Genomic DNA, 15,959 nt, shown 5'->3' with positions numbered 1-15,959 from the left:
CCACCCTGGATTAGGTGTCTGCCATCTCATTCAATCCTCACACGGAGGCTCTCTTTCCTTTTTAATGGTCAGGGAAACTGAGGCTCAGAGGTGTTAAGTACCCTGGCCAAGGTCATACCCCTGTTATGAGGCAGTGCTAAAGTTCAAAACAATCTTCGATTGACTCCAAAAATCTGTTCTGGACTTGTTTTAGCTTCTACTCACCTTTAACCCAGCAGGTTTCATGGGAACACAGCGTGCTTCAGATGTCTAAATCGGGTTTTCTTTCTCTTTCTCACAGAACTCTAAGAAGGAGCTGATGTGGAGGAGCAGCTGAGACAGTTCAAGATGACGACCACAGTAGCCACAGACTATGACAACATTGAGATCCAACAGCAGTACAGCGATGTCAACAACCGCTGGGACGTGGATGACTGGGACAACGAGAACAGCTCCGCGAGGCTCTTTGAGCGGTCCCGCATCAAGGCTCTGGCAGGTAAGTCTCGTGGTGCCCTGTTACAGAGGCCCAGCGGCCCTTATAGCTCCCCTTAAAATCACCTGCCCTGTCTGCCCTACAAGAAGGTCAGTTCACCTCTACTTAAATATGTCCCAGGAGGGCAAACTGACCATTGCATAAGATGGCCAACTCCATATTTGGAGAGCTGTCCATCCTAAGGCCAAAATGAGTGATTTTTTGAGCTGCCCTAGGTTTGTAAGAATTCTGTTATTTTTGACTCCTCTTATGTTTCAAAATAATGCAGCATACTGGACTATATACAGAAAAATATACAAATTAGCCTGTGTGCTTAGTTCCTGTGATATATTGGTTGATCTGACTTGTTACAGTAGTAGAGTACTTACTTTGAGTGACCAAGGGGAGTGAGTATCACATGCAAGTAGATGTAACAATGCAATGGCTTAATCTGGTAAGGGCACATTTAATGCTACAACAGGTAAGTTTGCCATCAATTCATTAAAATTAGCAGGAACACACCCTTACTTTGTGATTCCTCACTCCCTTGTTGCTGTTGAATGCTTAGAACACACTCTCACCCTAACCCTGGTAGGGGTGGGCAGTGTCTTGCCCTAAAATTGCCCTGAAAATCCAGAAAGGATTTCATCATGATGAAGACTCAGCAGTACTGAATATATGTAAACCAGAGGTCAAACTGGAGTGTGTTTGAGGTCTTGCATCTGAACTTTGAAATTTCAGATGTCTAAATGGTTTCCAAATGAGAAAAGTAGGTTAATGATTTTTTTTTCTTAATGTCTTTGATTATTACCCGTAAATCATTGCTATGTAAGCCAGGTAAGTTTACCATTAATTGTTCAGATAGCTGACTTTTCTTGTTACCTTTATGGTGTAATTTGATTATGATGCATGTATCGTTCAGACTTCTCTTGATTGTAAGCAAAAGAAAACCTAACCCAAAGTGGTTTAAATGATAAAGAGAATGTATTGTCACATTGAAGACAAATTTTGCCTTTAAGCAAGACTTACTCCTGGACTTAAATGGTATGACCAGGGCCCAGTTTCTTTCTCTACATTTTTTGGCCTTATAGTTCCAAGATGGCTGCCCCAGGTCCCAGATCTGCCTATAAGGATATCCAGGAGAAAAGAGTACCTTTGCTGCCGCAGTACTTTTACCATGGCCCTCGGAGCAGTCTCACTGGCCTGATTGATCCTGACTTGGGCCAGAGGCCTCCCTCAGAATCTCTCTCCAAGTGGAGTCAGAGAAGAGGATATGCTGATTGACATCAGCTAATCAGGACACACTTCTGGAGTGAGGGGGGTTGTGGGGTGAGGTGGGTAGGGTTCAGTCCCATCTGAACAGCTTGGCTAGAAAATTTGGAATATAACAGGAAGGAGGAAGAGAGAAATGGGTACTGAGGATGCAGCCAACTAAATGCTGTAGGAAAATTCTCCTTAGGATAACTTGTCTCTTGAGTGGTGGTGATTTAGTGATCTTTCTTGAGCTTGCCTAATTTGAGGGCATAAATGAATGATTAACCAGGTAGTCACTCTAGAACTGAAGATTTTCTAGCTTATTCATTAACAGGGAACCTTATGGAAACCTTGATCCTGGCTTGTGCCAGTGGATCAATTTGTACTTTAATCTCTTACGTCTTTTTCTTGAATCTGCATTTAAGTCTTTAGATCAGTATGATATTGGTGGCCAGTTACCTTTGATCATGAGTCATTTACTTTCTGGTTCTAGGCTACTACGTATTACCTCCCTTATAAGGAAAATTGTACCTGCAATTGTAGAGTAGTTCCTTGCTCTTTGTGTCTGATCTTTACTGCAGTTCCAGGGGAGATCCCCAGCTGTCCTTAGTACTAATCAGTTGTCCTAAGACTTCCTAGGGTGGCTTTCCTTTTCTGTTATCTAGGTCCCTGAACTACTGTAGTTATGATAGTAATAGTAAGCATTTAACATGGTGCTTCCCGTGTGCAGGCACTGTTTTAAATGCGTTATATATATTAACAGTTAATCACACAACAACCCTATATGTGGGACATTACTATTATCTACAGTGTATAGATGAGGAAACTGAGGCATAGATTAAGTAGCTTGCCCAAGGTCGCACTGATAAGTGGCTAAGGCAGACTGGCTCCAAAGTGTATACTTCCCTTTTTTTCCATATTCAGTAAAATATAAAATGATTCAAAGCTCATTGGTATAGAATATTGATAATGGGTAACTGAAACAAGTTTTAAAAAAATCTTTAAAAGGCTCAGGAATGAATCTTGTGGTCTAGAAGAAGCCATGACTAACCATGCAAGTTATTGAAAAGAAAAGGTGTTGCCTCCACGTTAAATGATGTATAGAGAAAGAATTGCTTTCGGTGGATCCAGTAGATACCAGGAAAACCATCTGTTTGTTGGAGGAAATTTTCTTGTTATTTGAATTCCTATTCTATGGGACAGAAAAATCTCTGAGCTAAGAATCGTATATGCTGAAAACAAGAGCAACAGAATTGAAAAGGGGGGCGGGTAAAAGAACAGTGCAGCACGGCTTCTAGAATGTGAGTGTGATCATAATTGCCTGGTCATCCCACCCCCAGAGTTTCTGATTCCGTAAGTCTAGGATCGGGCTTGATGTTATGCATTTCTAACAGGTTCCCAGGTGATGCTGATGTGGCTGGTCTGAAGAGTCACGTTTCAAGACTGATGGTTGACTGGTCTATTTCCCTGTATGTCTGAGACCATTAGATCTAGACCCAGCTAAAATCTAGCAAGAATTCAAGTATCAAACTTCACAGAGTTATTTTAAAGGCACACTTTAATGTGGGAGTGGTGTGGAAGGCTGGCACCTCGTTTTGAGAAAAGAGAACTATCTTACTGCCCCTTATAGGGAAGTAGTATAGTGATCGATCCAACGTGAGGTAATGCTGCTGTAGGGTTTCTGTTACAAATGCATGTTCTAATGGGAGGTCTTGGCTAACGCAGTGGAAATGTATGTAGCAAATTTCCTGTCCCTCTTAAGTGCTCTACCTGTTGAGTCTTTAGACTTCAGTCTGAATTCTGAGCTGATATATAAGACAGCGGTGCAGGAATTCATCTTTTTATAGTGCATCTTGTATTGACCGTGTAAACACCACCTTGGATTGTGTCCTTTACTAAGTGGCTCTACATGTTTGTATCTGTGAGGAAATAAGGTGAGAGAAACTACTTGCTACTATTTTTTACCCAGTTTACAGGTATTTTCTATTATTAGGCTGCTATGTATATGTTTTATATATGGGTAACATATACTCTTCCTGTAAGTTATAAGAACTGTTCTTAATTTCAGTTTACTTGCCTTCATCCTCTTCTTGCTCTTAACTTTGTGGTATAATAAGAAATAAATTTTGTTTTTGTCCTCAGTCCTGGCACAGAACTCCTAAAACCCTTGGAATTTGCTGAGTGTCTTTTGTTATTCATGAAAAGCCGCCTTCCTCACACCTGGATTTGTGCTGGTGGAGGTGACGTAGGGTGAGGCCTTTAGATAATGCTAGGATGGGACTGGTCACTGAAATGACCAAATAATGAGAAGGTGGGAACTTTCAGCCCCATCCACCAGCCTCTGGGAAAGAGGGGGGCCTAGAGATTGAGGTTAATCTCAATGGCTGATTTAATCAGTCATGTCTACATATTGAAACTTCCCTAAAAGCCCCTCAATGGAAGGATTTGGAGAGCTTCTGGGTTGGGGAACACATTAGTGTGTTGGAAGGGTGGTGGGTCCTGAGAGGCCATGAAAGTTCTTCACACACACCCCACCACACCTTGCCTATACACGTCTTCCATTTGTCTGTTCCTGAGTTGTATCCTTTATAATAAACCAGCAAACATAAGTATTTTCCTGAGTTCTGTGAGTTGTCCTAGTAAATTTTTGAACCTGAGGGGGTTGTTCACAGGAACCCATGAACTTAGAGCTGATTAGTGAGAAGTATGGTGGCCTGGGACTTGTGACTGGCATCAGAAGTGGAGGCGGTCTTGGGGGACAGATCCCTTAAGCTGGGGGGTCTGCACTACAGGCAGTTAGTGTCAGAAGTGAATTGCATTGTGGGACACCCATTTGGTGTAAGATATTTGACAGGGGAGATGGCTTCGCCTGTATAGTGTGGAACACGTCCATGTTTTAAAACCGTAGGAATCAGGCCTGCAGTCACTTGTCAAGTGCCAGTTTATCATCACAAAGATGAAAGAGTCTGGAGTTGGGTCTCTTCCATTGCCCAGGGAGCTTTGAATCTTTCCATTCTCCTTAGACTTCTTTGCCTGAAAATTAGTCTGATTCACATGGCAGTCACTCATCACCAGCCCTCCTGGTCTTTAGGATTCGAAACATCAGAGGAAAACACAAGTGGAGGCATAGGGACGTGAACTCTGCTGTCTTTGTAATCTGTCTAGGGAATCTCCTGGTGGGGACAGAAACAACAGCTTTTTCTCACAGTAGAGAAAAGCTTCATCTACAAGATTTCCCCTCACCCAAGTTGGGTGAAGAGGGAGTCTCTCAAATCATTAGCTTTCAAAAGGTCAAGACGTAGGAATGTTTTAGAAAGTAATTAGAGCTAAGATTGACTCTTGCCCCGTGTTCACAAATTTTATGTATATGAGGCTGGGGAGATTGATACTTACGCCTACACTGTGTGCTCCCATTTAGAATTTCGAAGGGACAGGAGAAAAGCCCTGGTGCATCAGGTTGTGCAGCAGAGAGGTCACGCCAGGCCGATTCAGCCTTAAGGCAGAGTGCTGTGAAGTGACTTTTAGGCTTTCTGTAAATGATTGCCCGCATCCCATGATGGCATACCCACATTCCTGACCTCTGACCAAATCGCCCCCATAGTGTGCAACATGTGGTGGTGAAGAAAGGGATTCAAAGTAAGCGGGGTGTTTTGCAAAGCAGCATTTTATTTGAAATAAAAACATAAAACTTAATCTTTTAAAGAAATGTAAAAGGTTAATGTTTTCTTTCTACAAGTGATAAGTGTTAATGGTTGGAGGTTATATTTTGTACAATCAACACAAATTAGGGGAAGTAGGAAAAGTAATCCTTTACAAAGTACAGCATTTCGCCTGAAAATACTGATAAAGTTGGGGTGCCTGGGTGGCTCAGTTGATTGAGCAGCCTACTCTTGGATTTCGGCCCAAGTCACGATCTCTCAGGGTCATGAGATTGAGCCCCATCCCCAGCCCCCAGCTGTGGAGCTCTGCCCTGGGTGTGGAGCCTGCTTAAGATATTCTCTCCCCCTTTCCCTCTGTTCCTCCTCCCCCACACCCCACTAGCGCACACTCTTTCTCTCAAAACAAACAAACAAAAAATTGATAAAATAATTAGAATTAGTCTTTGTAGCAACACTCATAAACAGTGAATTTTAAAAATTAGGAAGATATACGCCAAAGTGTTGTTTATTTCTGAATGACTTTCCTTTTTACTTATCTGTATTTGAATTTTTTTTCTGAAATAAAATCTGAACTATTTTGTAATGAGGACAACAAAGCATGAAAGCATCTTAGCATCTACTGTCACATTCAGAAGTTTTAATTGTTACCCCCAAAATCATGACATAGAAAAGTGGTAGGAAAAAGCCTGTGTATAAATGAGTATTTAAAAAAAGAAGTTAAAAATGAAATTCCTTTGGGAGATGTCACTCATCAACATTTATGAGCTAAAGTTATGCGTAAGAGCCTTTCTGCAAAGCTATGGTTTTAGCAAAAAAAAATTGACCTTGAGTTTACATGGTTAGTAGGGAATCAAGGACAGCTGAGAGCCTTAGAAAAATGAGCCGAAGGCACCTAATTGTATCCTTTACATTACATCCATAAAGTAGGTAAGTTATTAGTTGCTATATGTATAGGCCAGACTCCCTTTAAACATAGTCATTTGAGTGACCAAGAATTTAGGTGGAGCATTTAATCGGCTAAACCACTGATATGCTTTAAATATTTTAAAGTGTTGCCTAAAAGAAATGTATTATTAGCCACATGATTTTTAACTTTCTAAGTAAGATATTTCAGTTAATCAAATCATCCAAAATATTATCTCATCAATGTGCAATCAGTATAAGAAGTTGGATACTTTACATTTTTTTCTACCAAGTCTTTTTGGAATCCAATACGTATTTGACTACCCACATTTCTTATGGTCAGTAGTCACGTGTGGCCAATGGCTACTGATTTGGAGAGGACAGCTCGAGTGCCTTCACACAGACACTTTAAACGTTATAGATCCTGCCAAACAAATGTGAGCTTTAAAATACCATCTAGTATTTGGTCTAGGGTATGTTATAAAGCAGTAAGCAGTTGGCCACTTGACTAAATGTGAATTTAAATTCTGATCAGCAATAATGCATCAGTTGAATCGTTGCTGTAAAAATGAAGACTTCTCCTTTTTGTGCTTTCCAGCACTATTTTTTTTTTTTTAAGATTTTATTTATTTGACAGAGACAGCCAGCGAGAGAGGGAACACAAGCAGGGGGAGTGGGAGAGGAAGAAGCAGGCTCCCAGCGGAGCATGGAGCCTGATGCGGAGCTCGATCCCAGGACTCTGGGATCACACCCTGAGCCGAAGGCAGACGCTTAACGACTGAGCCACCCAGGCGCCCCCAGCACTATTTGTAAGTGGATGCAAGGTAGCAACAGACAGCTCCTGCAGCACATCTGCACTCTGCTCTTTCAGCTGAAAATTTGGCCCTGCTCTCAAGCACTGTTTTTGGATGCAGAAGACTGAATAGCATACTTGTTTAAAAATGCATAATTCAAGGGCCCCCATAAGTTGAGATTCACTGATGTAGGAGGGAGCCCAGTAGTCTACATTTTTAATGCATATGATACACGTAGAGAAACATTTTCCTGGGACATGGCCCTAGTATTCTAACTTAATATTCATTATCTTCTTATCTGAGTATTTCCCCCCAAAGGGAAATCAGCTTTTTATCTCTTCTTTAAAATAGTAGTCTGCCCTTTTCTCCAAGTAGGTCACAGTTTATGTTTTGATATCTCGACACCTAAGAGGCCTTCATGTTCCACCCAAACTTGAGTGTAGGGCTGTCTCCTGGCAGGAGGAGTACATTCTTCCTCTAATCCCAGGCCTCATTCCAGCCCCTGTGTGGGTGGATCCTCGTGGTCTCAGAGGTGGTTGAGGCCCCCCAACCCCGATCACTGTTGGGGTCTTCTCATTTGTAATCTCCAGGAGGGCAGAACATTTCTTTGGGCCTAAATTAGAGTGCTCATTAAAATTAGTAGGGAAACTTGAAAAGTATATCCTAAAGAAAGTTCTGCAGTTATAGATAAAAGAAAATTCAGGCACAGGGTTTTCTCAGGAGGAAAAGAGCTGGGTTCTGTACCCTGAGAATTGGAGCAGAACTTGCCATCACTTTCTCCCAAGTGACTGCAAATTTCAAGTTATCATTTAAGTACTTAAATTGTTTACTTAATTCCAGAATAGATAGACCTGCACATAGATGGAGGAAAACCTACTTTTAAAATCTTAAAAGATTAAGTTTACCTTTTCCCAGAGATATCTTAATGTCTTTCTACCTACAATCATGAGTTTTTAAAGAAGTGGCTTAGATATTGGCTTTATATTTTTTATGGTCTCCTGTAATATGATGGTTTTACTTAGAAACTTTCCAGGATTAGACTATTAATTCATAATCCGCTCCCCCTGCCAAAATGAATAAAAGATATATATTTATATTATATATAAAATATTTGATTTCTTTCTAGTGGGAGTACAAAGCCAGTGTGCTATTGGGTATATAAAGAGATCTGTAAAACATGGTCTAGAATTGTCTAATTAGGAAGATAAAACCTATTTACACGAAACATTAACTAGACATGTATGCAAGTTCCAGGAAGGGGGTATAGGCAGTTAGTGCTCTAGTAATTTAGAGGCAAAGGCTGACCACAAGAGGAAGAATGGCAGTCATTTGAAGAGGGTGGATGGAGTCATGTGAAGATCATTGGAACTTGGGGAGGGACGGGGGCTTGAACCTGGGCATGGCTGCTTTGTTTCCACCGCCGCAAAACCAAAGAGGCCAGGTTGCAGATCCCCAAGGACCCCTCTCATTAAAACGCAAAGTCTGCTTTTGGCTTCTCAAGGTTGGACTCATTTCTCTAAAATTAAATCGAGAACTTTTCTTACTTGCACACCCACCCGCCCTGTTCGGATGCAGCACTTCTATGGCCCAAGGGAGAGACTTCTCACGTGATGGAATGGGTTTCTATAGTCAGGATTAACAGGGCTTTAACAGCTATCCATTATTTTCCTCACCCACTCTTGAAGCTGTTTGCCTAAATTTTGCATTATTTGGGATTATTTGAGAGAGAGGCATGGTCCCTAGTGCACAGTAAATATACCACCCATTATTTATGAAATCTGAATCTGAAAGAGCATTTCATACTGAAGAGGTTCATGAAAACTATTGAGGAGAAAGTCTGTTTAGGTCATTACATGGAGTTCTAGGTTATACCCTCAATTTATTTTCTGTGTACATACAGCTTCAGCAGTTTCCTGACCAGAGGAATGCAGGAATGGTTTCTTTCTTGTTTGGATACAGTTGTCTCAGGTCTTCTTTCCCTCCCTTTCCTCTGACTGCTGGAGATGACCCCTTCCCCACTCTGGAAATCAGCCTGGGTTCCTGCTGCTGTTCCTTACACCCTTCACATTGTGTTCTCACCTTAGCGATGCTGACATCCCATAGTGTCTGAGTTGAATGATCCTGGCGGGGGGAGCACTGGCCTGCCCTTCCTCTCCTTCACTGCACCGCTTAACCACACACCATTCCCTCTTCCTAACCCAGCCCCCGTTCCTGCCCCCGTCTTCTTGAGCCCCATTCTCATTTCTCAGCCACCTGCAGGACTTCCCTTGATCCTTACCCCTTTAGTCCTCTCTTACTCCACCCTTAGCCTTTGCCTTAACTCCTTTTCCCACCCCACCAGAATACTTTCCTTAAGTCAGCCTCTTATTTTTAAGGAACTCCAACCATCATTTCTATGAGAAAATCCCATACATTTGGTGGTTAATTTGCGAATGAACTTATTAGGGAATATAACTTATCTTTTGTTGGGGACTGTCTGGGTAAGCAAGAGGAAAAACTTAAGATTTTTCTTTTCCTGGCTCTTTCTGCCAGTGTACCCTGTCCCCATCTGTCTGACTCTTAAATATCAGCTTTATTGAGATATAATTTACATATTATAAAATTTGCCTCTGTCAAGTATACACTTTAGTGGTTAATATACTCACAAAGCTGTGCAACAATCACCACTAATTCCGGAACATCGTAATCGCCCCAGAAAGAAATCCCATACACATTAGCGGTCACTTCCCATTTTCCCACTCGCCCTAGCTCCAGGCAACCGCTACTCTACTTTCTGACTATGGATTTGCCTATTCTGGGCATTTTATATAAAGGGAATCGGGCCTTTTGTGACGGGGCTTCTTTTACTTAACAAAGCATTTTCAAGGTTCATCTATGTTATAGCATGTATCAGTACCTCATTTCTCCCTCTGCTCTCTTATGTAAGTAATTGTGGTAGATTAGTGAGAAAGAGCAGGAAAATTCTATGAAAGCTACTAACATCTTAATACTTTTTTATCTGGCAGTTCCTGGAAACAGATGGCAGATCCATTGTAGGTATCTGAAAGTACTGTGGACTTAGGAAGTTTTTCATTTTGTTGTTTGGTGTCTCATGTGGTTATTTATTAAATGCACTTACGTAGGGGCGCCTGGGTGGCACAGCGGTTAAGCGTCTGCCTTCGGCTCAGGGCGTGATCCCGGCGTTCTGGGATCGAGCCCCACATCAGGCTCCTCCACTATGAGCCTGCTTCTTCCTCTCCCACTCCCCCTGCCTGTGTTCCCTCTCTCGCTGGCTGTCTCTCTCTCTGTCAAATAAATAAATAAAATCTTTGAAAAAATAAAAATAAAAATAAATGCACTTACGTAGTTTAACTCCTTCGCCAGTTTCTACTAAAGTAGACCTGTGAACAGGTACCATCATAGAAAGATAAAAAGGGAAGATACAGTTTACACACAGGACATTTGTAAAGTCCTCTACACTTTAAAAATAAAATGTCGACGGTTAGGAAGAACCAAAAGTGTCAAAAAGTAGGTTTTATAATAATGCAGTTCAAAGACCTAAGGTCTTATTTAACCACTGTTTTCCGTGATACCATTCAGTTTAGTTTTCTGATTTGTAGAGAGATTGATGCCTAGATGTTAGTTTCTTAAATTACATTTTGATTTTTGACACCAAGTTGATTAAAGAAGATGGTTTTGGTTATTCAAAGGCATATTTGTCAGTCTTGACATGATCCCATTAAATAGTAATCCACTGGGAGGGATCTGAGTAACAAGGTAACAAGCATTCGGTCTGTGTCTACTGTTTGGCTTCTCCGAAAAGAATCCTGCATTCAGAGTTATTTTTGGGTAGTTCTTTTTGGTTGTCAGGAACAGAAATTCACTTGAATTATCTGAGTAAAAAAGGCTATGTCTGTAGTGGAGTGAGGGAGGCGTGAGGGAGGGTTAGTGCAAAATTTCAGGCTGATGAGCCCTAGAAATCCATTCGCGACTGTGGCTGCTGTGGGGCCGGAGACCTTCTTCATCCTTCACGTGGGCTGCCTGCCTCCTTCACTGGAGCCCTGTACAGAGTATTCGTATCTGCCCACTCCTGACTCAGCTCACACGTGGCTTTGGGGTACTGTAATTCCAGCTCTACCTCTTGCCAATCTTTTCTCTTTTGACCTCCTTGCCAGATGACTCGCTAAAATCCTGGTTTTCTCTAGTAAAATTTCTGTGAGATTGAATACGGAGATGGGGCTCTGATTGGCCCAAATAATCTTATTACACCAGGCCGTGGCCAACTGGATACTTACAAATGATTACATACATACACACATACATACATACATTTGCTTATTTATTTACATTTTAGGTAGGCTCCACACCCAGCGTGGGACTCAGACTCACGACCCTGAGCTCTAGAGACACATGCTCTATAGACTGAGCCAGCCAGGGGCCCCTGCAAATGATTACTTTAGAAGAGTTATCCACGGGGTGCCTGGGTGTCTTAGTCGGTTGAGTGTCCTACCCTTGATTTCGGCCTGGGTCATGATCACAGGGTCATGGGATTGAGCCCTGTATTGGGCTCTGTGCTGGCTGTGGAGACTGCTTGGGTTTTTCTCTCTCCCTCTGCCCCTCCCCTGCTCTCTCTCTCTTTCTTCCATCTCTCTCTCAAAAAAAAAAGAAGAAGAAGAAGAGGAAGATGTATCCACAATGCTGGAGAAGAGCAGGAAGTCATATGTACAAAACATACCAGCCCCATCCATTCACAACTCAGAGGGCATTTGGCTGACAGAGGCTGTGGTTGGCATTTCTAATGCAGAATTGCAGTGTGGTGGAAGACTGTACTTTATATTGGGACTTTGGGGGAAAGATGCTGGGGCATTCTGCATGATCAAAGGAAGAGTTAAGCAGCCAACCCAAGGGAAAGGCAGGGTACAGACAGCCCCAGGAATCACAGAAATTAAGCTTTCCATCTCTCAGTCTCTTGTTTTTAGCGTCTGTCTCTCCCCTTGGAGGTAGTCTTTCAGGTGACTGAAAGATGATTGCTGTCTGCCCCTGGATGTTGCTATCCGCCACTCTCCCCATTCTTCTAGTTTCAGTTGGAAACATGGTGGGGGGGATTGATAGGGAGGCTATAGTTTATTAGACTTTGGTCAGGGGGCTACTCCTGAACCAGTGAACTGTGGTGCAGGGTGTGGAGGGATGTAAGAGCATGGTGGCTCTCTCTGCAATCATGGACCTGTTCCTGAAAAAGGAGGTGGGTGCTGCGCAGATAACAATAAGTAACAAAAATGCCCCCAGCACATTTTCAGATAGATTGATGTTGTTGATTCAGAAATAAAACTGTTATAAAATGACAAGGTGACATTTGCTATTGTCTGATTGCTTTCTTAAAAAAAAAAAAAAGGCAGGGGCACTTGGGTACTCATTTGGGTAAGTCTGCCGTCTGCTCAGGTCATGAGCCCAGAGTCCTGGGATCAAGCCCCGTGTTGGGCTCAGTGGGCAGCCTGTTTCTCCCTCCCTCTTTGCTCCTCCCCCCGCCTGTGTGCGCTCGCTTTCTCTCTCAAATAAATAAAATATTTTTTAAAAAACAACCAATAATGTACAGCTTCCATTAAGGTCTTTGAAACAATAAAGTTCACAAAGAGGAATGAACATTAGCATTTCCGTCTTTAGACTGTGCCTCTAATAAGATGCTTTGTTTGTACCTAAGTTGTTAACTTGTGAATTTAACTATTTTGTTTCTTGGAAACTCTCTGTCCCATCCTGTCTTCTTGAGGCCTCAAGGATCAGCACCATTCTTAGAGTATGACAGGTGCCCAGTAATGGCACCATTCCAGATTTTTTTAGCATTACAACACTGTAAGCACCATATTACCATGCTCCTTACCCACATTTAATCTATTTTGGGGAAATAGATCATGTGTATAAAATAAGCAATGAATGTGACAGGATTACATAAAAGTGTTGTGAGCCTTCCCCAAAACCTAAATCTTAGCCTCTTCATTCTCTGGTTGAAAAACATGTCCGGGGCACCTGGGTGACTCAGTGGGTTAAGCGTTTGCCTTTGACTCAGATCATGATCGCAGGGTCCTGAGATTGAGCCCCACCTTGGGCACCTTGCTCAGCGGGAGCCTGCTTCTCCCTCAGCAACTCCCCCTTCTTGTGCTCGCGCACTCTCTCTCTCTCTCAATAAATAAAGTCTTAAAAAAAAAAAAAAAGAAAAACATGTCCCCTTTCCACATTTCTTTTTCCTTATTCTCATTGGGGTAATCTTCAGGGGAATTTGCTGAGCTTGAGTTTTGACCTCTTTCCTGCAAACCTGTGAATTTTCAGAACCCTGAGGTAGTGACATCATTGGGCGATGGACACGTTATTGGGTGAGGCTGAGAAAAATTTTGCCATACAGGTTTAAATTTCTGCAGACTCTTTAGATTTCTTGAGCACCTATGTGAAATTGCTTTACTAGCCACATGATTGTGTCTGTAGGCATCTTAACAGCATCAGAGAGATGCTGGGCTATTTGCCAGTCGCCGGCCCTCCCCGCATTCCCTGTTACCTGTTGGATCGCCCTGTAGGTCTTGAGGAAACCCAAGCCTCTCCACTGTCTCCAGCCTGAGCCCTGGCTCCTCCATGAAGCCATCTCCTGTGTGGCTCAGACTGACATTTTCAAGAAACTTCTTTGCCTGTTGCTTTCCGTATCCTACCCCCTGAATCATATTAGTTACATGTGTGTGCTTCAGGTGTGTGTATCCATATTCTCTCTCCAGCTGATCAGTAAACCCCTTGAGATTGTGACTGAATAATACTTCTTTCAACATTTCCTACAGCGCCTCATAGAAATCAGAATGCAGTTAGGTGCTTTTACTTGTCAGATTGAAGAGCCATTCATGGTCAGATCTACCAAGTATCCACTTCATTTGGGGAAAATTTGCCCCTAATTTCTATGATACCCGTCAAAGAGTTAGTTCTTTGTGTTTAAGAATTTTACATTATAATGTAAGAGAGAATTCCTTTTAAAAGTTTGACGCGTGTCTTTTGAGATACTTTCCATGCATATTATTGAAACACCTTTTTTTGTAGTAATAAGCAGAAGCAGGACATGTTGATAGTTAATCTGGAGTTTAATCTTTCTCTCACCAGAGAGTATTCGTCTTAGATTTTCATTCTTGCAGGATCTCATCTCTCTACTACAATATTAACTTATAGAGATGCTGTTGGAAGTTTGGGGCATAATTTTTAAGCTGGTACAAACCATTACACAGAGGATCAGATATTTTTCACATGATGCTCTCAGTGTGGCCCCTGCTTCCTTTTGTGCTGCAAGTGTCCGCTCCTAGGGTTTTATACTTTTTTGCCCCAAAGAGCTAGAGCTAAAGATTTATTTGTCCACTCCTTCCTCAGGTCATTGCTGTGCTTCTGGACCTCTCTCAAAAGCTCTTTATCTCTTTACCTTCCATGTTTCAGGATATTGAAGGTGCTTGATGGGGGCATTTTTAAAGAGGTGCGCACTCCTAGGTTGGTCTGCAGTTTGCCTGTGTTTTCTCGTGTGTCAGTTAGCCTCGAGTGGGTGCCAGCAGTTGGAGTTGATGATTTAATGGGTCATTACAAATTTATAAATGCTGGCCACACTTGTCCTCCTGGAATAATGTATTGTGACTTTAAGGACATAGGGAATTTGGTGAATGTGGTGGCCAAGCATGACAGGGAATAGAATGCCATAATTGTAGTTTATGGTTCCTAGAATACTTTTATTTCGCTATGACGGCCAAAGGCCATTCATCTATCCCTCAGACAAGGCTACACGTGGACTAGAGTGCTGTTGTCATTGTTGTCGTTTTAACCGGTGTTTATTTTTTTAAATTTTTTAAAAAATATTTTATTTATTTATTAGAGAGCACAAGATGGGGGAGGATCAGAGGGAGAGGGAGAAGCAGACGCCCTGCCGAACAGAGAGACCGATGTGGGGCTCGATCCTGAGACTCCAGGATCATGACCTGAGCTGAAGGCAGATGCTTAACCGACTGAGCCACCCAGAGGCCCCTTAACCGGTGTTTAATTTAAACCTTTTCTTCTTTCGTTAACAACAAAAGCTATCCAGCAACTTTCTAGGTCCATGGGACTGGCAGTGTGTCATTTAGCCAGCTCGGCCCTTGGTCAATTTTTACCTTTTTTGAGATGGGTTCGACAGTTCCCAGGGTTGACAGTCCTGAAGCTGATTTTACAGAAATGAGTTTACAGACCAAATCGATTAGCCCTTTATATGTCCCTATGGTGAAAACACAAAACTTTATACCTGGAGCTGGTCACTCTGCAGAGGATTAGTGTGTGCTTCCGGCTTTTCCCTGAGCCCCTAAACACACTGTCCATGGAGTTGTCTCCAGGCATTTGAGGGAAGGCCAGTGTTAGTAGGGATGCTTGTAAATAATGTAGAGGTATTCAAGACAGCTTTGAGAAATACAGGAGGGAGAGGAGGCAAGGCTGGAGGATATACTTGATACGAATTCGAAACCCGAAACGCACAGCACTGAGTTAACAGGTGTGCTTCTGCAGCTTGCTTTGTGCATTTCATCAGGTGTAATCTTCAGGTGTGCCCACATGAAGATCTTTTTTTTTTTTTTTAGACCCCCTCACATCCAGGGAGCCATTTTAATTGGCACACCTAACACCATTATTGTCTGAACTGAATTTTATCATAGAGGTTGAAGTTTCTATGTTTCTTAAACTGAACAGAAGACTTCCGACTGATCATGTTGATCCAATCTATAACTGACTTAAGATTTTGACAGAAAAAAATTTGAGCAGAGTATCAGTAGGAAATATATTTTACATGGTAATCCGTACACGCAAAAATTAATGTATGTGGGTGTGTTTGTGTATTCACCCACATTTAAGTTTCACAATGTGATGCTGAACTTGAATTCATGAGATGCT

At 42.2% G+C, this 15,959-nt stretch overlaps 1 protein-coding gene across 1 annotated transcript in view; it reads left to right on the top strand.

The window, feature by feature from the left end:
* Positions 1-294: 294 nt before the first annotated feature.
* The window catches only part of SPTBN1 (spectrin beta, non-erythrocytic 1), a 139,597-nt gene continuing 123,932 nt past the window's right edge, over positions 295-15,959 (top strand). Inside the window, exon 1 of the mRNA XM_040623478.1 lies at positions 295-475. Coding sequence (XP_040479412.1) covers positions 328-475 — 148 coding nt within the window. The 5' untranslated portion in view covers positions 295-327. The remainder of the gene's footprint in view (positions 476-15,959) is intronic.

The sequence above is a fragment of the Ursus maritimus genome, unplaced genomic scaffold, assembly GCF_017311325.1.
Source record: "Ursus maritimus isolate PB19 unplaced genomic scaffold, ASM1731132v1 scaffold_6, whole genome shotgun sequence".
In the NCBI taxonomy this organism is placed as follows: Eukaryota; Metazoa; Chordata; class Mammalia; order Carnivora; family Ursidae; genus Ursus; species Ursus maritimus.
The sequence above is the reverse complement of the archived record's forward strand: the minus strand, read 5'-3'. Positions and strand labels throughout refer to the sequence as shown.